This window comes from Anas platyrhynchos, chromosome 8 (genome assembly GCF_047663525.1).
Source record: "Anas platyrhynchos isolate ZD024472 breed Pekin duck chromosome 8, IASCAAS_PekinDuck_T2T, whole genome shotgun sequence".
Classification (NCBI taxonomy): domain Eukaryota; kingdom Metazoa; phylum Chordata; class Aves; order Anseriformes; family Anatidae; genus Anas; species Anas platyrhynchos.
The window spans coordinates 32,750,488-32,777,431 of record NC_092594.1 but is presented as its reverse complement, the minus strand read 5'-3'; the positions used below and the strand labels follow the sequence as shown (position 1 = coordinate 32,777,431).

The following is a 26,944-nucleotide window of genomic DNA, read 5'->3' as shown; positions in this document are numbered from 1 at the left end:
AGGTCACAGCCACTTACAAAGGTAGGCATCCCTCTTCTTGTTGGCTGAAGCTGTCATTAAGTCAATACTACCCGCCCTTGCCTTTCCTCTCTTTCAGGATATGTTATTTTATTTATTCCAGCAGTTGTGTTTAGTTTAGTTAAGACACAGAGAATTTGTCTAAGTAAACTGACCGTACCAGACTAGAATATTCCCGTGCCTCTTCTAAGAGCATGATTTCTGATCGTTCTTCTGTTGACTGGTAACAGTAGAACAATTAATTGGACTGATTAATTTTGAATTCCAGAGGACTGGAGCACGTATAATTGCAAGCAGAACACTGAAGTGTGCAACCCTTAGGTTTTGTTGCTTTTGACAAGTTCGTTGCTCACACAAAGTAGTGTCCTGTTTTGGTCAGCAGCTACAAAGAGAGTAGTTGATATTCTTGCCCCACTGAAGTTGATGGCAGTACTTGTAGGACATCAGAAAGTATATTTTCGTCCTTGAAATGTAATGTCCACTTTTGTGCAAATACAATTTCTATGTATGTAGTTAAAAAAAAAAAGTATTGCAGAAAGGTTTTTTTCATAATATTTTCTTCCAAGAAAGAAAGACTTGAAGACTTGATCTGCCTCTTCAGACCTGGTGTTTGCTTAACTGATATACAAAGAGAAAGATTAAATTCCTTCTTGTATAAAGTCACTGAAAGGATATGGAAGGGAATAAATGCCTTCCTCACCCCATAGATGTAAGTTTCCTCTAAAAAGAATTACATTCTATACGTGAACATAGTTTCTGATCTTGTATGACAACTCTACTTGAATACAGGGAATGTTTAACTAATTTCAGCAAATAGGTGTGTTTCAGATGAGCTGCTTTACTTAAGACTCACTGAAGTTAGCATTCAACAGAGCACTCAACACTCAATGCTGTTTGTGAGCTCTTAGTTGAGTCATCCTCATTAGTTAACCCACTGACTAATGCTAACCACGTGATTAATATATTCCACCCAAGCACATCCCTCTGACCAAAAGTGTTCTTTTATTCAGCACTGCACCATTTTACAAACATTTATTTCAGGGAAGGCATGTTATTGTTCACAGGAAGATGCCTTAGTTAAGCAGCAGAGCTTTGCTGTTGGGTATGGCATCATCCAGCATAAACTAACCCTAAGACATTTTGTACTTTTTTTTCCCAGAGTTCATGCTTTATGTCAATTTTGTGGTTTTCTTTTTTTCCCTTGTAGGAAGAATATGTAATGATAAAATACCAATAAAGAGCCTTTGTAGTAGTATGATACTAAGAAAGCTGTGTCTGGTTACCAGAAAATTTAATGATCTCCTGCTGTTTTGGTAATTGCATAAGTAATACATCAGACTCAATCACCAAAGCACTCTTAGGCGCGCTTTTCATTCTATTTACCTATCTACCAATCACAATGTTATACTGTAGTTATCATTGTGGTATCTGAACATCTTAATCCTTTGAACTTGATAAAAATCCTTTTGGATCGTTTTTCCATGCAGTTATAATTACGTGCACATGAATGCAATCATGGATCGCTCTCCGGTGAGTGGCTGCGTTCCTATCCATTCCCTTTGGGACCTACATATGCAAAGCAAAGTTCTTGTGGTACATTAGAGGCACTAAATGTATTTATATGTTTTCAGACTTCCAGGAGGTGTGGCTGTCTTGCTTTCATTCAGCACATCATCAATATCCACAGTGAAAGCTACAGTATTTCTGGGGCCAGGATCTGTCGTCTCTGGAGCTAGCACATTTTTAAAATAATTAAATGCATGAATTGTTTGATAAAAGCACATTGGCAGCAGTGCCCACAAATAACAGACTGTTTTGCTCCTTGGCACAGCAGAAGGGATGGTTAACATACAAATGCTCTGATCTGTAAATGCCACTATTTAAATCTTTCCTCTGCTCAGCAAGAAAACTGAAAGTAAATAGTGTGAAGGTGATGGAGCTCCTCTGCCTGTGGGTCCTTTGTCAGGGAGAGAGGTGTTCCAGGGGGTTCCATCAGCTTCTCTTTTTTTCTGAGAAAAAAAAAAAAAATAAAAAAATAAATAAACAGATCATCGATATCAAACCAAACAGAAGGAAAGGAGGAAAACAGAAAATCTGAGGAGAGCTTTACAGCATCTTCCTCTTCCCTCAAAGTCTGGAGCCCCGTGGTGCTGGTGTCAGCATTGTTGGGGCTGGGGACAGCAGCACGGGCTGTGCCCTGCTAGCAGCTCGCCCCTACCACTACCTTCTTCCTCCATGCAGAAGGCAATTTCGGTGATATTTTCATGCCACTAATGCTGCATCAGCAAAAGCCGTATTATTCAAAGAGAGTGTAATTAGTTAAAATACCTGGATGTTTTCATTTCTCCTGCCAAGAAGAAAAAGCCCTGTATGTATGTTTGTTACTTTGTCACTGAAAATATGGCTACAGGAAGATGCAGTCTTCTAGTAGTGATTTTTTATAGACAGCAGTTCTTAGAAATAAATACAAATAGATACTCAGTAAGGTTAGTACTCGGGTGTGTTCTGGACATAACAGGCCAGGCCAAAAAGGGGAAGGACTGAACATGAAGCAAGATTTCAGATTTTAGGACTAAGTCACATAGACACTACAGCTACCCAGGTGGGGTTGCATTTCCTAATGGCTTTTATTGGAAGACAGAGCATCTGTAGTCACAGCTCTCTCACACTCTCAACTGTTAAAAAGCAATACGATTTTTGTAAAACATGTTATTTTTTAAACATAATTAGCATCCAGGATTTTATTTGGTGTAATAATGATTTGTGTTTGTGTTCTCTTAAACTTTGCTCTACAAACAAAATAAAAAATAGTTTTCCCAATTAAAAAAATCAAATTTTACGTAGAATACTGAATTCATAATGTTGAACTTTTAAAAGCACCAAATAGTCACTACAGAAACACAGCAATGTCAGGGTTATTATTCACACTGCCCTGTCATTATGCTTGTTACTTTTTAAAACCAAGGAGAACACAGTTGCTATTTTTCTTAATTTACTTTCTGAAAAGACAAGTAATGCAAGTCAGGTTTATCATATAAGCCTTCACTGCTTAGAATCTACACAGCAAATTCTTTTCTTATATAAATGATGTTAAGTCACTGATGATTTCTGCTATGTAAAGATAAATGTTGTCTCTGTACGGCTTTTCTAAGAGTGGAAAGCATGCTCAGAGTACAGGATACAACATCACAGTTCTCTGTTTTATCAGTATCCATTACTTTGCTTAGTAAATATGCTTTTTAAATATGCTGAATCTGAAATACTGTTTTTCTCTTCGGTGAAATAGGATCAGGAGTGTGGCATATCAGGCTTAAAGCTTTGTACTTAGAACGAGACTTGAAGTCTTTTACTATGACATATTTTTCCTTATTTGTGACGGCTTTCTTCAATTCAGATGTAAATTATCTTGAAGTTTATTCAACTAAACCAGATCTAATTGCATATATTTCTGTGAAGTAACCCTACTTTTGTTTGTGGCACCAGTTGGGCATATTATCCCTATAACCCGTAGATATTTCAGTATGTGACAAGGGTTCACTGTATTTGTTTGTGTCATTCTGAAAATATAGTTTTTTAAACAGATCTGGTGCTTTACCAGGTGTGCCTTTAAGTAATTTCTATTGCATTTATACTTTAGGAGGATTAGGAAACAGAGTAAAAGAACTCTTTGTCCGTTAGATTCATTAAATGTATTCATGCGTGTGTAAGTGGTATAGAGGCTGTGCTACTCAGGAATCAGATCCTTGTCCTAGGGTGGAGAGAAAGGTGAAGGGTGTGATATTTACTGCTTGTGTAAGTGTCATAATAATTGTGTATTTGATTCTTTATTTTTAAATGACCTTCCTGGGCATTAAGCCATTTTTTCTTGTCTTTATCTTCTCCCTGCAGAGTTGGGAAGGTAAGGAACCACACCTTTGAAATGGTAAAAGTACAGCTGTGCAGGATGTGAGCGTGTAGTAGAGCAGATAGGTCAGCAAAGGTGAAGACAGAAATAATACAAAAATGATTCTGGAAGGAACAAGATGTTGCTACAAAGATGCATTAAAATGTTGTTTAGTAACAATTTTCACCATGTTTAAACTAGTAATAATTTTCACTATTGGGTCCTTAAAAAGGGGGAAATTTGTTGAAAAAATCAAGTGTAAGTAGCTACTACAGTCTTACAAGAGAAATACAAGAGGTAATAGTGCTGTCTTTTGGTTCTGTGCAGCCATAAATCATGCAAACTTCAAAGTGCTGCAGGAGTACTTTAAACCAACTAGCTAGTGCTTAGCTGGAATAATGACCACAGAAGTCATTTAAACAGATACCTGCTACAATAATACATTTACTGTGCACCAATCCAGCATAGGTTATGTAATGAAACTCTTTAAATGAAAGTCTTAGCTGCAAAAAAGCAAGAGGCCCTGTAAAACTGTATGTACAGTTGGAGGAAAAATACCATTTAACCAACTGAAACATATTTCAGTGAAAGTGATTGCGCAGTGGCAAGATAAAATGCCGACAGAAATAAGGGTCTGTTACCACTCACTGGTCACCTTGCTAGAAAGTCCATCCCTGAAGAGTGTGTCAAAGTTTGTGTAGAAAGTCATTTGCCCGGAGATACTGTTACCTTTGGCTCTGGGACAACCCTAAATGTGTTATTCTACAGAATCCTGTGAGCTTGCATATTTAACAATTTTGTTGTCACTGAAATCATAATCTATCAGCATCTGAACATCATGTCTTTCTTCCCTCATCCTCCACACTGTGTAAATGTGAAACAACTTAGAGTCCCTTTTGAAGGGTTATTATTTTATATTTCATTATAATGTAAATATAATACAAAGCATTCAAATTAACAAAGCCACAAAATATGTTTTTAAAATACGTTCACCTCACCAGCTGTTATCACCGTGGGATGTATGAGCAGGCTCTGAGAATGCGTGTGACTGGTAGGAAGAGAGACATTGTAGGACCTGAAAATACAGAGCACCATTAGGCTTTCGGCTGTTGATTAACAAATGCCTAACTTGGTGAATTTTGCGGCCTTAATCAAGAAAGCGTGTAGCTGAGCACCACGGGTGAGTTCAATAGGATCAAACCCGATTCAATACGTAAACACATGCGTAAATGATTTCCTGCATAACTGCCAATAATATGCAAAAAAAAAAAAATCTTTATAAAGGTGTGGGGGGTTGGGGCAATGTAACATATAACGTGCAAGGCTCTTTAGGAAAGAGCACCATGCAGTGACATCAGAGCAAAGCATCATCAGCACCAAAATGGATTCCAGAATTTGTCCTAACGCTAATGCAATGAAGTAGACAAATTTAAAGATACTTTAATACTTTGCTTTGTGCAACAACCCACACAAATTTCCTGAAGTGAATACAGTTCATTAAGACACTACACTGGGCACACCTTTGTGGGTTATAGTTCTTCCCTGGTCCTTTGATCTCTATTTTGTATCATTCTTTGGTTTCTAAGTCTGTTCAAAAATACTGTAAATTACAAAGCATCTTAGGTCTTACATTTCATACATATACATGAGAAACCATTTCTTTTGGTAGGAGGTGGATTCGCTAATAAGGCTGCTATTCTTTGTAGTAAACATCATATTTACAAACCACAAATAACAAAGTAGAAGCTGCAGAAGGGTTATGGTGTGATAATTAAGTACAATGGCGACCCATATGAACAGAAAATGCCAAGGAGCTAAAACAAAGCAACAACAGCTTTGTTTGTTGACAGATGCAGGAGCCATATTGTTAGTTAATTGGGTAATGGTGTAAACATTTGCAAACTCTGCTGTCCCTCAGTGAATTAAGCAGCACACTGAAATTATGGTGCAAAGCTGCACAATCCTTTTGCTGCAGGTACTCCACAACGCTTTTAACTACCCTTCTAAGCTTAAAGACTTCGAGGAAAGGACATCATGCATTGTTATTGAAGTACTTGAAGCTTGTGAAGCTCAGAGTTCAGACTAGGGTACGCACCTTGAACTACACTTAAGTGAACAGTAGGTTTACATATGGTTACAGTCTGGAAGTTTGTGTTCATTGCCTACATTTGCTTTTCACTTCTGTGTGTGTATGTCAAATGTAGAGAAGACTTATTTTGGTTCTCTCCTGCCTTCCTTTTATTGTAAAAAGAGATTGCAGGATTTAATATCAGAGAGGTCTAATTAGATAATAGCTTTAACTGAAAAGAGAATGAGAATTGCTTCTCTTAGGTGCCCAGTACCTCATGTGCTGTGAATTGCAGAGACCCCTGTTTACTTCCCTCCCTGTGCTGAAGTGCAATGGACTGTAGCAGAATACTAAAACATAAAAAAATGCAACAAGATACTTAATTAGCATACTTCTGTAATCACAAACTTAAATGCACTACTTTGGCTGTTTTTTACATAACAGATTTGCTTTCTAAGATAATAACCTTTCAATAATTTAAGCAGCATCTGTGCAGGAATGCATAATTGGACTGTAGATAATAGGAATCTAAAATTGAGCCTGGTGTTTTTACAAATTATTTTTCTCTTCAGCCACTTAGCAATAGCTCACCACGGTACATGAAGTATAAGAAAATATGTTCCTGCTTTGGGAATCAAAGTAATGCATCTATTATTACTATTTAATTCTGTTGCAGAGGGGTGAAACTACTTTGATTTCAGTGGACTTAGGAAGCGATAAGCTCTTTATATTTGTTTAAATATTGAGTTATCTTGAATTATCCAATAAAACAATGGAAATAGAAATATGTTTTAAATTTGCCTGGTTTAACTAGGGAGAAGAGAAAGGGATGTGGTACTGTTTTTGGTAATCGGTGACAGGTTTAGTAAGTTATACTTTTAAGAAAAAAATACATTTAGCATTTTATAATTCATAACGTTTGGTTCTCTTTACACATTTTTTGTTCCAAAAAATAATTTTAGAAATCAATGGCATAATATGATCATAGGTATAAACAAATTTAACTTCAGAAAAAATACTTATCAGTGTGGATTTGTGTTTTTTATACTCGTAGCGTGAGACTAATGATCTATTACTGACAGACAAGCTCCTGATAATTAGTGTGCTCACACAGCAAGGGAAATTAAAACAGAGTTACCAAGGAAAACAACTTTAACAATGAAAGCGAAGTATTTCAGAAAATGGTAAGATTGAAAGAAACAACGTTCAGCTTTCTACGTGAAGCACTGCAGTAATCTTCTGAAAGGTGTCACAGTGCTGACATGTAAACATGAATGTCTGAGGGACCCAAGGAAGACACTTGTCTTCATTATTTTGCATGTATAAATAATCATATTATAATATATATATATATATATATATATATTTTTATTTTTTTTTCATAGAAGATACTTTTCCTGTAGGCAGCAATCCAGTTTCTAAATAGGATCCTCAACACAAATTTTTCTAACTGTAAACTGGGAATTGCTCATGTACCTGAAGTGAAAGTTAGTTAACGGTGATGAACAGCTTGCAGGGTTTGGTGCTACAATCCAAATTATGAGGAATTCTACCACTAGTGGTGCCAATAGTGCCTGTGTTAGTATTTTCCAAGTTGCACAACATTTAACTCTCAGTGGAATTCTGCTCTGTGCCCGCCTGCACAACGATTGCCTGCATACCTTTACAAATCTGCCAAGGAGTCAAGACTCAAGTGAACAATGGAAATTTTAGGATACTTACCTGGGACTATGGTTTGATTTTTCATCTCAGTTTGTGATCCAATTAACCTTCCAAATGACCTTAACTTTCCAAAAACAAATATATTCACATGTTGGTTTGTGGGAGAAAAACAACTCTTCTTGGAATTAACTTGATGGATTCTGCTTAAAACACAATATGCAAAATAATATTAATAACATTAACAGAAAAATACAAAATGCAACACGTTTCTTCACCACGCTCTGGGAATTCATGCTGACAATTTCCACTATCACTGACTGGAGGGATTCAAAATTCTCTGAGTGAAAATCTGCACTGTGAAGATAAGCAGTTCATAAAAGTCTACTTACACCTGTATTTTCATTCTTATCTTTACAGGTGACCCAGCTGGATCCAAATAAATCATTACTGGAGGTAAAACTGTATCCTCAAGAAACCCTTTTCCTAGAGGCAAAAGAATAGATCAAACAAGATTGTAGGACTAATCATCCTTTGACAAGCCAGAGGCACAGCATCGAGAGGAACACATCTATCAACGCCATCTTGTACTATCATCCAACTCAACTCAATGTCACAACTTGGCCTCTCGCAAGAATCCTGAAAAAATTGAAAAAAGATAGCTACTTAAAGTTTCAAATACATGAGTATATGTTTCCAACCTCGTTTAAATGAGCAGAGGATAAAATTCTGCTATGAACACTGAACGTTATGACTATGTTGCTCACTTATCATCCAGCTTTTGTTATAATTAATGCACTGTTAAAATGTGAGTGATTGTTAAGTAGAATTTTTACTCCTCAAATGCCCCTTTTTCACCAAGAAATCTTGGACATTTCTGCCTGTACTTTTGACACTAGAATGCTGTATATTTGATATCTCGCCGAGCCAGTGCTCTCATATATATGCATTTTATTTCTGTGTTTGAATTTCTACTTTGTCACCTAATTTAAAAAGGCAGAAAAAATTAACGGGACATTCTCAGCCATGGAAATTTAACAGTATTATAGTAGAAAGCATATAATTTTTGTTAGTACTTTCTGACTTCTTTGATAAGATGTAAGGTTTTGTTTGAAGAATATAGTTTGACATATATGCAAGGTATTTATTTACTGGTTCTGCTTTGGGTCTCAGTTCTGATTCAGTTTAGGAAGTATTTTCCATTACATTGCAGTGTGTGAAACTGCTTATTGCATGATGTGAATATTTAAATAACATTAGAAATGGCCAGTACCAGAAACCTGGTATCTCGCCAACACTTCAGGAATCAGCTGATATTGAATATCAGCTGTTAAAAACCTTTCAAATACCAGATACAAAAGTTCTTTATTTCTCATTGTGAAAGAAATGGCAGTTCCCATTTTAGCGGTTTTCCTTCATTCTGGCACTTGTTTGTATCCTATTACTCTGCTGTTTTAAAGCACCTTGTTTGTTTCATCAAACAATGAGTATCTTAAAAGATGGTGTAATAAGAAATCTGCCTTATTATTGCACACTTCGGACATTTTAACAATAGATTACTGATCCCGTCTCAAATTAAAGAAATCCTAGTTCTGTTGTCTGAAATGTATGCACCAACTACCTACTATCTGATGTGGAAAAATCTGGTACTTTAAACAGCACAACCATAGAAAAGCATACTGAGGCTAAGATCTAAAGTACACTTCATGCCAAACCTGCATCAAAAGTGGTAGGGTTTTTCGTCCCCCCCCCCCCCCCCCTTCCTCCTCCTTTTTTTTTAAAACCTGGGCTTACAGGATAGTGCACAATAGCACTACAGAATTGTCATCTGCTAATCAAACTTCCTTTGTAGCGCCTGGCGTATTGTTTTCCACATGTTTATATGTTGTAATTCACAGTGCTTATCGTAACAAAATGAGTTCTGATTTGAAAGTTTTCTACTAAGCAAGAAGCAACTGCACACATCTTTTAGTCTTTATTTTTTTCTTTGGAAGGATGGTGATATAAAATTCAATGTATGCCTATTATTAGGGTGTTAGTGAAGCTGATATATTGTTACCTTTACCAAAAATGCAAATTTCTGAGCAGGGGAAAGCCTTATTCTACCTTTTGTAATTCTGTAATTAGTGAGTGCTACATCAGACACTTTTAGAAGTGAAGTATCTATGACAAACAAAAGGCTTGGAAGTGTAAGCAAATCCTAATCATTTGCAGCTCACAAATAAAAGAATTCATAGCCAATAGAACGATAAATGTATGCGTAATGGAAACCTGAATGCAGGTGCTTCGTTCTCAACTCTTGTTTTCTTATTAAAAAGATCTACTATGTTTATTAAATACGAAATTAACATAGGTTGCATATTGGGGTGACTCTGTTTCTGCAAACAATCACAGTAACACATACAGCAGGATTTGAAAGTGACGCATATCTTTTTTTTTCAGATGAGCTCTTCCTTCTAAGCTGGCTGTAGAGGAAAGGAATTGCTGTAACTGCTACACAAGCAAAGCAACCTTTCAGTGAACTTGTTACATTAACTTGTTCTGTTTAACTTTTGTTTGATCTCATCAGGCTGTTTTCTCTCGCTCAACTTTATTTCTGTATTTTGACTATATATTCTTTACTTTGATACTAGTTTCATAAAGTTATTAAATGTGGCTTGAATATTTGTTGACCTTGTTGAAGTCAGTGCTCCCAGGGTTTGTTTGGCCTTTCTGTTCTAAATTCTGATTTAGGGCTCTTTTCCCCCATTTTGTTCATATTGCAAAATATCCTGTCATTATCACAATGTTCTGGTGAGAATTAAGTGGAAGTGTTCGAAGGGGTGGCATTACTGCCCCCGATACAAAGATACCAAGATCTCTATATAAGGATCATTCTGCCACAACAAGTGTATCACTCAATTTAAATAAAGCTTTTATGGTTTTGGTCCTTAAATACTTTGGGCCTGATTTCAAGAAGCAACCATCTAGTCACCATTCCAAATTACACCTGCAGTGCAAACCAGTCCCTGTGTGGAAACGTTAATGTTCTGTGCCATCGTTTTCTGCTCTCCTAAACCATGGTATTCACTTCGTGTGCTCTGCTGACATGGTTAATCCTCTCATCATTTTACGGGCTAATTTTGTAATTATTATTACCCCAAAACTGCAACACTTGCTACAGAGCATATGCCTGATTCTGCCTTTTTTCTTTTTTTTTTTTTTTTCTTTTTTTTTTTATCTCCAGGTTCTTCACATTAGTGGATTATCATTAATGTGGTTAATGCATTAGTTTTAAGTCTTAGGAATTACTGTTAATGAACGGAAGGAATCCTGTATGATGTGTTGGCTTTCGGTATTGGCCTTCAGAGCATGGTGGTGAAGGTGGGGCTCTCTGGCTTCGGAAGAAACATCCTGCCTGTAGACATTGCTGTTCTAAGTCTTCATTGGAGAATGCGCAGAGCACTGGCGTTTGCTCTGTGTTCTCTGCATACGCGCTCTTAAATTTAGTGAGGGGGGTTTCTAATGGAGCTGTGTTGGGGGTTTGTTTATTCTTTTTAATGTAGCAGAAAAAGACTTTGGCTTTCATGAACTGTACGTACTCGGTGACGTTAGAAATTTAAAATAAATTTTCAATTACAGTAATATTTCTACTAAAAAGTGATATGATTTCACTCTTCCATATGTGGGGAAAAAACAAATCACCGTGACCCAGGTTCCCAGAAGGACTGAAGCACTTTGTTATTGAAGCCTCATGGCCAGACTCCCTAAACAATTCACAGGAAGATTTAGGTGCCTTAGAGTGGGATCCACAACAAACAACAATTAAATAGGTTTCCAAACAAATCAGAGCAGCCCCCCCACAGAATACACGTGATGAGTCCCTGCCAGGCAGAACCAGGAGCTGGTTGCGCTGGCTGATAGGAAGGCTCAGGATGGAGATGGTTTGTGGGCACCGTTCCCCACTGGAGCTGAGGCTTTGGGCTCTGTGCTAGCCCAGGGGGCCTTCCACCACTCGGTCTCCACAACCTGGAGGTCTTGTGTCAAGGTAAGCACCGCGTCCTTTCTTCCAGCATCTGACGAGGCACATGATACCTCTTTAATACATCTTTATTTCAAATCAGTGGTGGTCATCTTTGCCTGGGTCTCCCCTGGGGTTTTTAACTGAGCTGTACTTCACATGGAAGGTTTCCCACATTGTGACTGGCACGGGCCTGAGGAGAAGAAATTCCGAGTCGCCAACATTTCAGAAGACTTCTGCAAGACCACTGTAGCACAGGCTGCTTTAAGCATGTGCTCACTCCCTGCCATCAGCGCTGTTTGACTGCCAAAGGATGGAATTATTTAAGCTTGTTCAGAGGGAACGTGCGAGCAAGGGCATGAATTCTCAGACAAGTGGCAGGGCACTTGCCTGGGATGAGCTCTCCTGTCCCTTTCCAGGGACTGTTCATTGCAGTCACTGGAACAGTGAATAGTCACTTCACGTTCACTCCCTCAACACCACCCATGGCTTTGAAGACCTCTGTCATAGCCTCGTAGTTGTCTCCTCTCCAAATATGAGGAGCTCCGGGTATCTTCTTTAAATTAGTCCATTTTGTATATTTGAATGGTTTTGTTGCCTTCCCTTTTGCCCTTTCCATTTCTAATATGCCCAATGTCATGTGAACAGACTTCATGCCATCTTCCAGGAGAGAGAGGACTCATCAGGTTCCTCTGTCCTCGTGACATCTTTTTCCTCTCAATTTCTTCTCCAGTAATTCCTTATTCTATTTGCCCTTGATTACTACTGAGCCTCCTCACTGGAATAGCCGTGACAACTGCAAGATCTCTTCCTTAGGTGGTAACAGCTGGTTTAGGAGAGAGGCCCACCTGTAGTATCAAGGTTAGTTAGACTGGGTCCCAAACACACAGCATTTAAGCAAGTATGCTACATGATTACTATACCTCAAAATATTATTAGGATTCCTTGTTATTACCTTTAAAATTAACATTCACTTTTGAATTTCAAGCAAATCAGACAAGTTGTATAAAGGTTTTGCCACCTGAAGTTTCGGTGCGTTTTGTGAAGGTAGGCAGCCCAGCTGCTGAGAAGTAGGAAGCTGGGAAGAAGATGCTGAGTGTCTCCCATGAGGGCAAGGCTCACTGGATCTAACACTTAGCAGTCACTGAAGACTTGAGAGAGCAGCCTGAGTGTCCTGCCTGCAGGAAAAAGTTTCTATGGCATCTGATGCCTCATTAGATACCAGAGAACTCACACCTTAGCCAGGGTTTTTCTCTGTGTATTCTTTTATGTGTAATGTAAAGATAGAAGTCACACTGCAACTTTAATATAATTCAATTAAAATGTCATTCAACTGCTGGTTATAAGAGTAGGCTTCATTAGTTCCTGTGCTTGCAAAAACTGCTGGTTAAGGCAATCATTATTTTGTACTTACTACCAATGAGTTTGATTTACTGATTTTCCAACTTTGTGTTGTGACAGCCTTCCACAGTTCATTGCTGTTCACTTCTGATCCAGCCATCTGAGTGAGGAACCCTCATCAACAGCAGCACCTCACTGCTGGGAACATTTCCCAGTTATTGGACGAACACCCCGAACAGCACAGGTTCCCACAGAGACCCACGGGAATGCTGCTGATAACCTTTCTCGCTATGAACTCTTGGTTACTGCTTCCAGCTACCCATCTCTGAGTAACGCTCCCTTTTCTCACAAGAAAAGATGTTTCCACTGCAGTAAACATTGCTGCAAATGACTGGCTTAGCTCACCTGCAATTGCCCTACTTTCGTTAAGTACTCCTTTTACACCCTGAAAATATGTGAGTCCAATTATCTTTCTGGCAGGCTTCCTGTTTCTCATAATTTTAATTATCTTTTGCACCTTTGGCAATTGTTCCTCAAGGTGTGCAGATTGTTTAGTTTTGCTTCTACATCTTCCAAAAGTTGACGGTCATGTTCTGTTCTCCTCATATGAGTCTATCTTTCAGTGCATCCTTCAATGTGCTGGCTGATGTGGCTCAGGTACTTCTGGTGGGCCTTCCGGAGGCTTTTTAAAATAAGATATATGTGTATGCTGAGGATCTAAGCCAGTATCTTCAAACAGGTTTGAAGACAAGCTTATTCTTTCAACTGTGGTTTAATTTCCCTTTGGTATCTTCCTCTTCACACAGTTTTATTTTCTACTGACAAATTAAATGTGGTGATTTTTTAAAGTAAAATACTGTATGTTTTTCATTTACCATAAAATGTGTTTGCTATCATTTTTTTCTGCCTCTGTGATTTATTTAAGCTATCGTCACAGTCTCTGAGCATGACTAACATTCATAGGCATTTTATAACTTGTAACTACAACATCCTATTCATGATCTTGCCTTTCCAAAATTTACTGAGACTGCAAATGTATTGCTGTTTGAAGGCTCCCACTCTGTTTAAGCCATCTTAAAACTTTTAAAATTATTCTGATGTGTACATAGAAACACTTTGCATTTTGTCAGGTCTGTTTGCCCTTTTCATACACCCTGATTAATTAGGACTTCCGCTTGTGTAAGGAAAAGCAAGCATTTCCAAAAAGAGGTGGTAACTGAGAAGGGATTTTAGCACCACAATTACAAATTCACATCTATGGAAGAAGTTAAGTAAATTGTTTAGTGGATCTAGTTCCAAAAAAAAATTTTTTTGAGTTTGAATGTTTTGTTTGTTTACTTGTTTTATTTTATCAGGTTTTTTTCCCTTTGTTTTATTTTAGAACTTAATTATAATCTGAGGGTTGCAGAGAGCATTAGTTCCTGAAAAATACTTATAGATTTTTGTGGTTTAAACTAAAGCGAATACTGAGGCAGTGTGTGGCTGTTGCAGTATCCTATAACATAGTGGGGGAAAAATGAACAGAGGTTTTCAAGATTCCGGTTCCTTGTAAAGTTTGTTCAATCCATTTTGACTTTTAGTTTACCGATGTTCACTAGTCACCTGTAAAAAGATTTTATGCATACGAACTGACAACATTAAAATACTCTCAACTGGAAAGTCTTAGTAGATACGAGGCATTCCTTTCATTGTAAGAGCAATTTCAAGGAAAACGTGCAGTTTACTCTTTTAACAGTTCTACTTTGGCAGGCACAAAATTCCTTTCTCATTCCTTGTATTTTAGATGTTTTCAAGTGTATTTTTCCCTTCAGCTAAACTTATTATCATATTTGCCTTCTTTTCATCCAGTAATCACTATGCAGAAGCAATATTTCTTATCAAGCAAAAAGCACCAGATTCAGTAGAATATACATTATATTAACCTGTTGAGAATTCCTAATTTTGCTTCAAAAGCACCTTTCTGGTTTTATTAACATTTATCTAGCTCCCATTGTAGTCTACTTCTGGTATCAAACCAATTCCTTCTGCACAATTACCACAACTTTTCAAAATTAATCAAAATCCAATAATGCTGTGTTTTATTGAAACAAAAAAGCTACTGGTAAGATAAATACCTGTTAAGCAAAGGGAAGTTATGTTACCACCAATGGATTCCATAATCCAGTGGCCATTTGATGCCTTTCTCACTGAGAACATACCAAAAAAATAGATCAGGAGCTTCTCAGCTGCTCTAGAAATGACATGGCAGTGCTGAGTGCCCTGCACTCACGTCATGCTCTCTGTGCTGGAAGAGGTGATAGTACTAGGAGTTGCCTTTACACCATCCTGTAGTAAACTAATTTCCCATAAGCAGCCCCCTCTCCTTGGGAGACCAATTAAAATAACTTTATGGCAGCCATGCACTACTGGGCTGGTGAGAACGGGCTGGTCTCAGCAGGGTAAGAATCAAGCTCATAAATGAAGAGCAGCCGAAGCAGAGTTGTACGGGAGAAGCACAATGGAAATTATACTGCCAAAAAAGCTGCTAAAGAATAAAGTGTTGTTACAGAAATATTGTTTGATCTTTCCCTTTAAAGTCTTCTGATGGGTTTCTTCTTTCACTGGTTAAAAATGGTTAAAAACATAAAATAAATATATTCTATAATTACTTGCTTACAAGAATCTTATCATGAGGAATTTAACTTCCGAGAGAAACTGGAATTGGTTGCCCTCAAAGAGTATGTGGATTTAAAAAAATATCTTTCAGTTACCATAATCGCAGATATTTTTAATTACAGCCAATTCACTTATTTCAGAAAACTGGGTTTTCAGGATATTTATATGCCACTAAGAAAAGGGACTAATAATTATTATCAAAGTTGGTAGGATTCGTACGATTTTAAGCACAGAATAAGCTTGAAGACTTTACACCCTCTATGACATATTGCATCACTGCTTAAGCACTCTCAACTAAAGAGGGAATAAACGATTTTACATAGGAGAAATCGTTATTAATAACGAAAAAGAGGTCCGGTTCTTACAAAACAGACCTGGAATGGCATGAGATGGCTAAATTTAAGGATAGACCTACTGTAATGTTATTCTCAACGAGAACAATAAATTCTTAGCATGTTTCCTGAGGGGAATAACATCGTTACTGCAGCACTGGTCCCACAGACCCCAAAAGCAAGCTCCCCGCCTGTGGATGGGGACTTCTCGGCGGGCAGTGTGCTGACAGAAAGCTCCAGAGCCAGGAGAAATAAACTTAACACTTCTTCAACCTAAGGAAAATAACGAAAAAAAGGGTTTGCAGGACTTCTTCAAGTTGTCCTGACTTGGTTTGGTTTGGTTTGGTTTTCTGTGGTGACAATATTGCTCAGAACCGCAGGAATTCACCTTTTTTGGAGCACCCCTGAGGCAGCACGCTGTGGGTGTGCTTCAGGGGAGAGCGCAACTTGGCTGCGGCCGTTCCCTCGCGTTTCGTCTCAAGGGTCCACAGCAAACACCGTCTTGCCGCGTCTCCCAGCCTGCAGGAACCAGCTCCAGTTCCTCCTCCTCTTAATTAATTAATTAATTAAGCTCCCCTTCGGCAGAGCCCCGCACACCCCGAGCCATCGCTGCCGCCTCCACTTCCACACCCCCTGAGGAGCCGCCATCGGGGCCTTCCCGCCCTCAGCCGGTGCGAGGCCCGGCTCCCGTGTGAGGAGCTCGACGGCGGCGGCCACCGGCAAGGGGAAAACGGCCCGGGGAGCCCGCAGCGGGACGGGACGGGGGCCGGCATCCGTGTGAAGGGCACCGGGGTGGCCGCCGGCTCCCTGCCGGGAGCTCTCGGCGGGGGAAGCGCCCGGGCGCTGCGCTGAGGAAATGGCGGCGGCGCCTCAGGCGGGCTCCTCGCCTCAGGCGCCCCGCGGGCGGCGGGCACGGGACGGAGCCCGAGGGCTTCGCACCTCGCTGCCTCGCGGCATGGCGGCGGGCACGGAAAACGGACCCCGGCACCCCGGGCAGAACCCGGCCGCCTCCCTGGAGCCCCTCCGGGGCTGGAGGAGACCGGGGGAAGCCTGAGGGGAGAGCAGAGAGGCCGTGGGTGACTTCTGAAGGGGAGCCTGCGTGTGCATAGGGCCCCGTTAAACAGCGCGCGTTCACCGAAAAAAAAATACAATAAAATAAAATACAAGATTTTTTTTTTTGGTCTTTTTCCCTAAGCGCCCGTGGTTGTTGATGGTGCTGCTAAAGCAGCCCTCTCCTCCCGCCCCTCCGCCGCCGCTCGATATGTCTCTTTAACGACATAGGTTGTATTTATCCATCGCATTCCGGCAGGGCTGTTAAGCTCCTGAGCTCCTAGGGCAACAAACACGGGGCGGGGGGTTGGAGGGGGGGTGGGGGGGAGATCCTCCGGCAAATCCGACCGGAGCTGTCATCGTCATGAATAAAAATAAAAGGCTTAATCTTCTGCTTTCGGCTAATGGAACGATTTAGGCTCCCAAACGTGGGCGCGCTGCGAGGCGCGGGCAGGGCCGGGCCGGCAGCACCCCGGGGTGCCCGCGCCCCCCTCACGCCCTGCCCCAGCAGGCAGGAGGGCTCCGGGGCTTTTAATTACACTCCTTCCCTTTGCTCCCTTCATTTTTTCGGCACCCTTTGCAGCGAGACACACTTGGAATCAGAGCGGTTGTGACATTTTGGTGGCAGCTTATTGTGCGGAACACTTAAAGTTTAAAAAACAAGCCCCATAGAAGTTGAGGGGCTTAAAGCAGCCCCCTTTGTGGGGCAAGACATAGAGTTTTGATTCTGGACAATGGTGTTTCTCAAATTTCTTCCAAAAACCTGCACCCCATCTGTGATCTCAATGAAATCGCTTTTCTCTCTCCCTTCAATTCATTTGGCAAAGGCGAAGCAGATGCATGGGACGGGGTCTGAATTTTAATTATTAGGTTTTACCTGAAACAAAACGGCAAATCCTTTTTACCATGTGTTTGAAGTTAGGGGACGGGTAGGGGAATATAAAATATAATTAAAACGCTCTCGGATCGTTAGGGAGCTGACAAGAGCCGTTTTAATGAACCTCTCGGAGTGCCCTGCAGTAAATTAGCGGAGCGGGGCTTCCCCGAGTCCTGCGGGCTCCGAGATGCCGGCTCCCCTTCACCTGCGGGTGCATGCGTGTGCATGGCCGTGGGTGTGTGTGCGTGTGCACGGGCGTGTGAGTGTGCACGGGCGTGTGCACGGCCCTGTGAGTGTGCACTTCCACGCCGCCGGCCCACGGCTGCCGGCGAGGATGCAGCAGGCGGGGGCTCCCCGCGGCAGGGACCCCCCTTGCAGGTCGTGGGGGGACTCAGGGGGCCAGGGCCGCTATCTCGGGGTCCTTTTCTCTCCCCTCGCCCCCGATCCGATGCCTGGGGAGCCCGCAGAGCTCCAGGGAGCCCCCCCCCCTCCCGCTCCCCGCCCTCCAGCATCCCCGAGTGCATTTAGCCATCAATAAGGTGCGAAGGGAAAATTGTCTGCCGCTGTAATCCATGCCCGAGGGGCTGGGGAATAAAAAGGGAGAGAGAGAAGGAGGGAGGGAGAGAGAGAGAGAAGGAACGCTCTTAAAGAGGCTAAAATCCATACAATAGCTGTGGGAATGCCGGAGCGCAGGCTCCGCTCCCGGCCGCCCCTCTACGAGCAAGGAGAGCCCTGGACGGGGCAGCGCAAGGGGAGAGCATCCTCCGCATGGCTGCAGCCTTGGACCCCTGGGACACCCCCTGAGGTGTCCCCTTTTCGGGTCAGAGCGGGGCTCCCACCCGGGTCCCCCTCGGCGATGAATCCCTAAAGGCGCTTAGGGAGAATTAGGGCGGCCCCGGCCCCGCAGCATCCCAAACAGGTCTGCCCCCACAAAGCTCACGGTCCCTTTCTGCCCCTTTGGGGACCCCCGGCCCGAAAGGGGGGCACCAGGCAGCACCAGAGGCCCAGGGATTTCGGGTTTCAGCTCCAGCAAACGGGGTGCAAGGGGAACAGGGGGTGGGGGGTGGTGTGTGTGTGCTTTTCTTCTGCTTTCCGTGTGTCTGTGCGTGTGTGCGGACGGGCACAAGCTCTTAGAGAAAAGAAATTTTAGAGTAACAACTAAAGGCTTTCTTGTGCAGTTATTTTAAGGGCTTTGTTCGGTGCCTGAAGGGGGATGCGCCCATTTGTTCGGGAGGGGATTCATCACATGCCCCTTTCATGTGAACCAGAGGTTAACAACCTAATGAGCACTTGGTGAAGAGATGAAGCGTGTAAAGAGCCCGATTTTCCCAAATCCTGGGCTGCTGTCTTGGGGATGTGCTACTCTAACCTCTGCCGGGCTAATAGTCTCCGCACTTCCAGCGGGGAGGCCCCGGGAGGCAGCCGGGGCCGGCAGCGCTCCGGCAGGGCAGCAGCAGCCGGGCAGCCCCTTCCCAAAGCCCCGCCGGGGAGCCGGGGGGGGCCCGGCCCCGCCGCTACATATGTTGGGTCAGGTCCCCCCATTGTGAGCGTGTAAAAAGGTGTAAAAACTCAATCATCTGTAGCTTTTTTTAAAGGGAGGGCTTACCCTGGATTTGTTGCATAATGGATTGTTAAAAAAGTAGAGGGTTGAATTAAAACTGTTCCCTAGTCACTTTTAATTAGACCGCTCTATTTAATTAGCAAAGTTGAAACATGCAATTAAAATTAGCTCAGTTTAGCACATATTAAAGGAAATGGGGGCCGCGGCTCCGGCTCGCACCAAGAGCGAGAGGCAGGGAGGGGACGTGGCCGAGGAGTTGGGGTCGTAGCGAGGTGACCCGGCGGAGGGGGGGGGACACATCTGTCCGGCCACTCGCCCCCTCCCCAAATTCGGACCCTGCTCCTCAGCCTGCTCCTCCGGTGCCGTGGGACGGGGAAAATCCTCGGAGGGGCAGCCCTGGGCTCAGCACCAGGGCGCTGGGGGCTTTCCAGCCGCCCCCGGGGGGGCTCCGCACCGGCCCCGGCCGCAGCCCCGAGCCCCGTTTTTCCCGTGCTTCGGCCTCAAACCTCTCTCCTCGTCTCTCTTTCCTCCCCCACTGGGAGCGGGGAAATGGAGTTAATCACGTCGCAGCTACTCGAGGAGCCCGGGCCGGGGGGATCCCCTGCAGCCGCTCCCCGCGCCGGGCTGCGGGAGCTCGGCCGGGCTCGGCGGAGTGTGCCGCCTGCCTGGGGGGAGGTGGGGCTCGGGCTTGTAATATTGGTTTGGGGATAATTACTTTTAATGTCAAAAAGATTTAGTTTAATATCATCTCTATTAGGCTGCTGGGCGGATAATTAAAAGTGAAGATGATAGCAGCAGGGAAACAGATGGCATTTGCTTACTTTGATTCAGTAGGTAAATAATGAAAAAGTCAATGGCAAACCCCCTAGAACAATTGAAACCTTAAAGAGCACTAACATTAGCAGGTACTTACAAACTGTCTTCCGCTAAGAACGAGATGAAAATACACTAATCAAGAACTATATTTCTCGGGGATGCTTCCGGGCGCTGCGCTGCCTCCGGGCGTGCGTGTCTGCCTTCCCCCGCATGGCAGCCAATAGCCGGGCTCTTTTTAATTAAGATTTTACTACTGTAATTGGGGGAAGATGCAGCGGCACCGTCGCATGCAGCCCTCTCAAAGTTTTGCACGGGTGCAGCGATGCATAGGGAGGCTTTTAGGGAGATCAAGGGGGAGCGAGGAGGGAGATAAACACGGGGAAGATTGGGTCTTTCTGGGAAAAGAGAAAAAAAAAAAAAAAAAAGGAAAGAAAGGAAAGGAATAAAAGAAATAAAAGCAGCGTTTCGGGGTGTATCGCGCAAGGCGCCGAGGCTCTCCCGTCCCGCAGCCCAGCGCCCACTCGCGGGTTGTGCGTGGGGCCCCAAATCTGCCCAGCCTCGGCACCCCACGCCGGGACAAAGCGGGACAAAGTCCCAAACACCCACCCCACTAAATGCGGAGCTGCTGGCCCGGGCTAAGCCGCAGCCCGGCTGGGTTTTGCTCGGGTGAAATGCACGAAAGGTGCGCAGCGCCTGTCCCGCTTCTCAGGGCTGGGGAACAGGCAGAGCCTCCGAAGCGCACCAAGGATGGGGTCGTTGCTAAAATACGCAGACAGGCGAGCCTCGGGGGGCCGGGCTGTGCTGGCTGGAGGCACTTTGTAAAGAAAACGGCAGGAATCGTTGGAAGCCGCTCGGAAGTGGCCGCTCCGGCGGCCGGAGCTAGGCAGGGGCTGGAGCCGAGGAGTGGGGGGGCCCGGAGCCGGCAGCAGCTGGGGCTGGAGCCGGCGGGCTCCTGCCAAACGTCCTCAGCACTTGCTGAACCCCGGGGGTGCCTTGTGTACTCTTGCGATAAACATTTTATTTATTTATTTATTTTTTTTACGGGGTGGGGGAAGAACCCCCGTGTGTTTCCCTGTTGTCTGCGTGCTGGGCGTGATGCTCGAAAATACAGCTTGGGGGAAAGGGGTTGGGGCCAGGGGCTGAGCTGGGACACACGGAGATGCTGGGGTGCGCAGCGCCGGGACGCGGTGCCTGAGCCCGCTCCGAGCAGGGCGGTGCGGGACCCGTGCGGGACCCGTGCGGGACGCGGCGGGGTCGGGGTGCTGCCCGCTGAGCGCTCCGAGTGCCCCAAACTTCCACCCCATCCTTTGGGGTAACGCTAACGGGACGAGGCTCTGCGCAGGAATCACGGCGTTTCACTGGCTGATCGGCTGCTCGGTGGCTTTCTTTTTTTTAAATTTATTTATTATTTTTATTTATTTATTTTTTGGAATTGGCTGCTTGCAAAATTTTTTTGTCGTTTTAAAAACGCCGTGAAAGGAAAGGAGGACCCAGCCCTTTCATTTAAATCGAAGCTGAAAGAAAAAGGAAGCGGGGAAATCGGCGGAACCCGTGTCCCGTGTCGGTGGTGATGGCAGGCTGCCTCGGGGCGGAAAGGAAAAGGTATTTGCAGGAAAAAAAAAAAAAAAAAAAAAAAGTCACACAACGCAAAACCAAACAAAACTGCTAGGAAGAAGGGAGAACCTTTCCTCCGTGCTAAGCCCACACAAAGCAATACTTTAATTGTTTCTCTTTCAGTCTGATCGAGTTCTACGAATTCCCAATTAAACCAGATGATCTGAGTAATTCTCCCCCGAGAGTAAAATTAGTGCTTGCAAATAAAATTAAATCGGATATTTTGACTTCTCGACTGTATTAAATAAAGGTGTCATAACACCTTCATCACGAGGAGCGGGTGGCAGCTGCACACACAGAAAGTCGGGTGGGGAAACGTTCATTTCGTAACAAAATACAAGTAAAAAATAAATATATAGGAAAGAGGAAGAACGACGTAAGTGCAACGGCAAGAAATATCAGAAGTTTGCGGGATCTGCAAATTTCCTAAGCACAGGAGGGTGATAGAGGGGACGGGGCAGCGGCCGCGGCTTGTCCTGCAGCGGGGAGCGGCCGGGGGCCCTGCGCGGAAAGGGCACGGGTGGGAGCGCCCCGGGGGGAGCCGCGTCCCGAGCAAAGCAGGGCAGGGCAAGGCGAAACGAAGCAAAGCAAGGCAAGGCAAGGAAAACGAAGCAAGGCAAAGCAAGGTAAAGAAAAGCAAAGCAAGGCAAAGCAATGCAAGGTAAAGCAAAGCAAAGCAAAGCAAGGCGAAGCAAAGCAAGGCAAGGTAATGCAAATCAAAGCAGAGCAAGGCAAGGCAAGGCGAAGCGAGGCGAAGCAAAGCGCTCTGCTTCTCCCCGCGGGCGCAGAGCGGCGAGCCCAGGGGTGCCGATCTCGGGAGGGAGCCCCCGGAGCTCGTCCCGGGGGGCTCTGCCGAGTGCCGCCGAGTCCGGAGGCGTCCCGTGGGAAGGCAGCGGAGGTGAGAGCCCTCGGGGAAGCAGGCGCCGTTATTTGCCCCCAAAGCTCCCAGCCCGTTACCTCCTCCCCAGGCGGGCCGGTTCCCCGCGAAGGTGACGTCAAGGCGGGATGGTTAAGGCTAAAACAAAAGCTTTTGGGTTCACGCACGGTGTCCGGCCCGAGCCGTCCCCCTCGCTGTCGCTGTCCCCGCGCAGCGCCGGGCCCGGTGGCGGCGGTGGCACCGGCGGGGGCGGCCGGGAGCGGGCTGCGGAGCGAGCACGGAGCGGAGCGGAGAGGAACGGGTCTGAACTCACCTCCGGTGGGGCCTGGGGCGGCCGGGAGTGAGGGTCTGGGGAGAGGGAAGGGAGAAGGGAAAGGGGAAGGAAAGAACAGGAGAGGGGGAGAGGGAGGGGGAGAGGGAGAAAGAAAGAGAAACAGGGGAAGAAGAGAAGAAAGAAAGAAGAAAGAAGGAAGGTAGGAAGCTAGGAAAGAAAGAAATAAAGAAAAGAGAGAGGAAGGGAGGAAGGGAAGAAGAGAGGAAGGGAAGAAGAGAGGAAGAGAGGAATAGAGAGAGAGAGGGGGGGAAAGAAAGAAAGAAAGAAAGAAAGAAAGAAAGAAAGAAAGAAAGAAAGAAAGAAAGAAAGAAAGAAAGAAAGAAAGAAAGAAAGAAAGAAAGAAAGAAAGAAAGAAAGAAAGAAAGAAAGAAAGAAAGAAAGAGAGAAAGAGAGAAAGAGAAAAGAGGAAAGGAAAGGAAAGGAGAGGAAAGGAAAGGAAAGGAAAGGAAAGGAAAGGAAAGGAAAGGAAAGGAAAGGAAAGGAAAGGAAAGGAAAGGAAAGGAAAGGAAAGGAAAGGAAAGGAAAGGAAAGGAAAGGAAAGGAAAGGAAAGGAAAGGAAAGGAAAGGAAAGGAAAGGAAAGGAAAGGAAAGGAAGCAGGGAGGCATCGTTAGGTTCTGTTAAAACACCAAATCGCCAAGGGGAGGGGGAGACCATCAGCTGAACGGTCACCTTGCACACTGCATTTCCCCTCCACCCTTTGGACAAGTGACACCCTGGAGAAAAAAATAAATAAATAAAAATAAACCCGAGCAATTGGCAAGGCGACTGCGGCTTCAAGTGGGATACGGGGAGGAAAAAAAAAAAAAAAAAAGGAAAAAATGAAAAAAAAGCCAAACTCTCAGGTAGCGAGAAATCGGCCACATTCTTACACACTCGCACAAGCCCTGCGAGTGACAGAGTGACACTCCCAGTGACACACTCCCAGTGACACACTCACTCACTCACTCACACACACACACACACACACACACTCACACACTCGCACACCCCCGGCCCCGCCGGCCGCGCTCTCCCCGCTCCCCCCGGGCGCCGCCGACTCCCCGCGCTCCGGCAGCCGCCGGGCGGACGCGGCGGGCCCGCGGGCGGCCAATCAGCGCGGCGCTTCCCGCCCCTGGCCAATAGCAGGCGCCACATTGTTGTCAAATGTTGCCTAATGGCAACGCGGGGCGCAACAATAGCGCGAGTGGCGGCGGGCGGCGCGGCGGCCACCGCGCTCTCCGGGCAGCTCCGGCCGCGCGGGGCGCGTCCCGAGCCCGGCCGAACCGCGCCGAATCCTTCCGAACCTCGCCGAGCCCAGCCGAGCCCTTCCGAACCGGCCCGAACGGTTCCGGCCGCGGGTCCCGCTGCCCGGTGCCGCCGTCGGCTCTGCCCGCTGCGGGAGCGCGGTCCCGGTGCGGCCGCTCGGGGCGGTTTCTTTCTTTTCTTTTTCTTTTTTTTTTTTTTTTTTTCCTTGTTTTTTTCCCCTCCTGGATCGTTGCCCTCGTGGCGAGGGGCCGTGCCGCCGGAGGAGCCGGATTGCTCCGTGGAGGGACGCTGCTGACCGGTGATAACAGCGCAAGGGGGGAGCGGGGAGCCGAGCCCGGCGGTACCGGGGCTCGCCGGCCCCGGCGGGCGGCACAGCTCGGCGGCGAGCCCGGCGCCATGGACTCGGCGCTGCCCCGCCAGGTGCGCCCGGGCAGCGGGGCGGCGGGGGCGGCCTGAGCTGCGCGCCCAGAGCCCGGGGGCGCAGCGGGGAGCGAGGAAGGAAGGAAGGAAGAAGGAAGGAAAGGAAAGGAGGGGGGCGGGAGGGCGCGGAGGGGCTCCGGGAGCCGCGGCGAGAGGCGGGGGGGGCTCGCATGCCGCCCCCCGGGCCCCCGCCCGCGCCCCGTGCCCGCGCCTAGAGCCCCGGGGGCGCTCCGCGGGTGCCCCGGCCCCTCGGGGGCCGCCGTCGGGCTCGCCCCTTCCCTGCGGCCGGCGGCATGGAGCTGCGCTCGGAGCTGCCCAGCGTGCCCGCCGCGGCCCCCCCGGTGCCCCCCAGCTCGGTGGCGGCGGCGGCGGCGGCCGCGGCGGCGACGCTGCCGGTGAGCGTGGCCGGGAGCCTGCTGCGGGCTCCGCCGCTGCTGCTGCGGGCGGCCGAGAAGTACCCGCGGACGCCCAAGTGCGCCCGGTGCCGCAACCACGGCGTGGTGTCGGCGCTGAAGGGCCACAAGCGGTACTGCCGCTGGAAGGACTGCATGTGCGCCAAGTGCACCCTGATCGCCGAGCGGCAGCGCGTCATGGCCGCGCAGGTGGCGCTGCGCCGCCAGCAGGCGCAGGAGGAGAACGAGGCCCGCGAGCTGCAGCTGCTCTACGGCACCGCCGAGGGGCTGGCCCTGGCGGCCGCCAACGGCATCATCCCGCCCCGGCCCGCGTACGAGGTCTTCGGCTCCGTCTGCGCCGGGGCCGGCGGCGAGGGAGGCGCCGGCGCCTCAGGTGAGGCTGCGAGGGGATGGGGCTGAGGGTGGGGGTGTGGGGCGGATGGACGGACCGACGGACGGGGGGTGCGTGGCTGTGTGTGTCCGTCTGTGTCTGTGTGTGTCTGTGTGTGTCCGTGTGTCTGTGTGGGGCTGGCGGCCGCGCTGACGGCTCTCTCCCTTCTCCCCCCCCGCGCCCCGCAGACGCCAAGGTGCAGAAGTTCGAGCTGTTCCCCAAGACGCTGCTGCCGAGCCGCGCCGTGACCCCGCAGCAGGCGGCCGGGAAGCCCCTGTCCCCCGACGGCGAGGCCGCGCCCGGCACCTCCTCCCCGGAGGCTCGCCACGGCTCGGGCTCGGAGAACGGGGACGGCGAGTCCTTCCTCAGCTCGCCCGTCTCCAAGGGCCCGAAGGAGGGCGAGGAGAGCCCGGGCTCCATCAGCCCGCTGGGCTCGGACTCGGGCTCGGAGGCGGACAAGGACGAGCAGGACCCGTCGCCCTCGGCCGGCGGCCGGCAGCGGACTCCCATCGACATCCTGACGCGCGTCTTCCCGGCGCACAAGCGCAGCGTGCTGGAGCTGGTGCTGCAGGGCTGCGGCGGCGACGTGGTGCAGGCCATCGAGCAGATCCTCAACAACCGCGGCCCGGACAAGGGCCCCGAGGAGGGCTGGGCTCGGGAGGGTGCCCTGCAGGGCCTCCCGCCCGCCCCGGCCGCCGCCGCCCACCACCACCGGCCCTTGATAGCCGGAGCCATGGCCCCCGCCATCGGCACGCTGGGCAGCCGCTCGGCCTTCTCCCCGCTGCAGCCCAACGCCACGCACTTCGGGGCCGAAGCCAGCGCCTACCCGCTGGGCACCCACCTGGGACTCAACCCGCTGCGCCTCGCCTACTCGGCGCACAGCCGGGGACTGGCCTTCATGACCCCTTACTCGACGGCCGGGCTCATGCCCACGCTCGGCTTTCGGCCGCCCGTGGACTACGCCTTCAGCGACCTCATGCGAGACCGCTCCGCCGTGCACAAGGAGCAGGTCTACTCCGGCGGCCTCTACGGGCCCATGGTCAACAACACCCCCGAGAAGCAATAGCGCGGCCTCGGCGGCGGGGTGGGGGGTGCCAGGATGGCCAGGGGGCTCGGGTGCGGTTGCTGCCACCGCCCTCGGTGGCACTTGGGGGTGGGCAGGGAGCTGGGCAGAGCTGGGTGCCTTCGGAGGGCCAGAAGGTGCGCTTGGGTTGGGGAGACGCGAGTCGCTCTTTGTTGCTTATGGCCATAAGCATGGATATATCCTGGGTGTGCTGCGGGGTGGGTACGCGCACACGTACCGCGCACACACACACACACACTCCCCCCATACATTTATATATATGTATACTAGCAAGTGTATAATGTTATAAAATGGAAATCTAAGTTATTAATGTAACTCGTAGGTGA

General features: G+C 47.0%; 2 protein-coding genes and 1 long non-coding RNA gene across 5 annotated transcripts in view; 2 read left to right on the top strand and 1 right to left on the bottom strand.

The window, feature by feature from the left end:
• FAF1 (Fas associated factor 1) overlaps positions 1 to 10,563 on the top strand; it is a 161,841-nt gene extending 151,278 nt beyond the window's left edge. For both annotated transcript variants that reach the window (XM_072041622.1, XM_038182665.2), the window contains exon 19: positions 8,049 to 10,563. In XM_072041622.1, coding sequence (XP_071897723.1) covers positions 8,049 to 8,132 — 84 coding nt within the window. In that variant the 3' untranslated portion in view covers positions 8,133 to 10,563. The remainder of the gene's footprint in view (positions 1 to 8,048) is intronic.
• On the bottom strand, positions 1,900 to 17,284 carry LOC140003011 (uncharacterized). Of its 2 annotated transcripts, XR_011810909.1 has the most exons (5): positions 16,345 to 17,284; positions 7,692 to 7,831; positions 6,244 to 6,319; positions 4,900 to 4,976; positions 1,900 to 2,027 (listed from the first exon to the last, which is right to left on the bottom strand). It is a non-coding gene; the product is annotated as an uncharacterized lncRNA (long non-coding RNA). The 2 variants fall into 2 exon arrangements; XR_011810910.1 differs by lacking the exon at positions 1,900 to 2,027 and having other exon boundaries at positions 4,895 to 4,976.
• A 7,617-nt stretch (positions 17,285 to 24,901) lies between these two features.
• Positions 24,902 to 26,746, top strand: DMRTA2 (DMRT like family A2). The gene is made up of 2 exons (XM_027463468.3): positions 24,902 to 25,537; positions 25,723 to 26,746. The coding sequence occupies exons 1-2, from the start codon at positions 25,045 to 25,047 to the stop codon at positions 26,598 to 26,600; spliced, it is 1,371 nt and encodes a 456-aa protein (XP_027319269.2). The 5' UTR covers positions 24,902 to 25,044; the 3' UTR covers positions 26,601 to 26,746.
• The last annotated feature ends 198 nt before the right edge of the window (positions 26,747 to 26,944 follow it).

What these genes read in the sequence shown, in the direction of transcription:
- DMRTA2 (XM_027463468.3), top strand. Translation starts at nt 25,045, where the DNA reads ATGGAGCTGCGCTCGGAGCTGCCCAGCGTGCCCGCCGCGGCCCCCCCG. An exon ending in GGGAGGCGCCGGCGCCTCAG is followed by an intron (nt 25,538 to 25,722) that starts GTGAGGCTGCGA and finishes CGCGCCCCGCAG; the next exon opens with ACGCCAAGGTGCAGAAGTTC.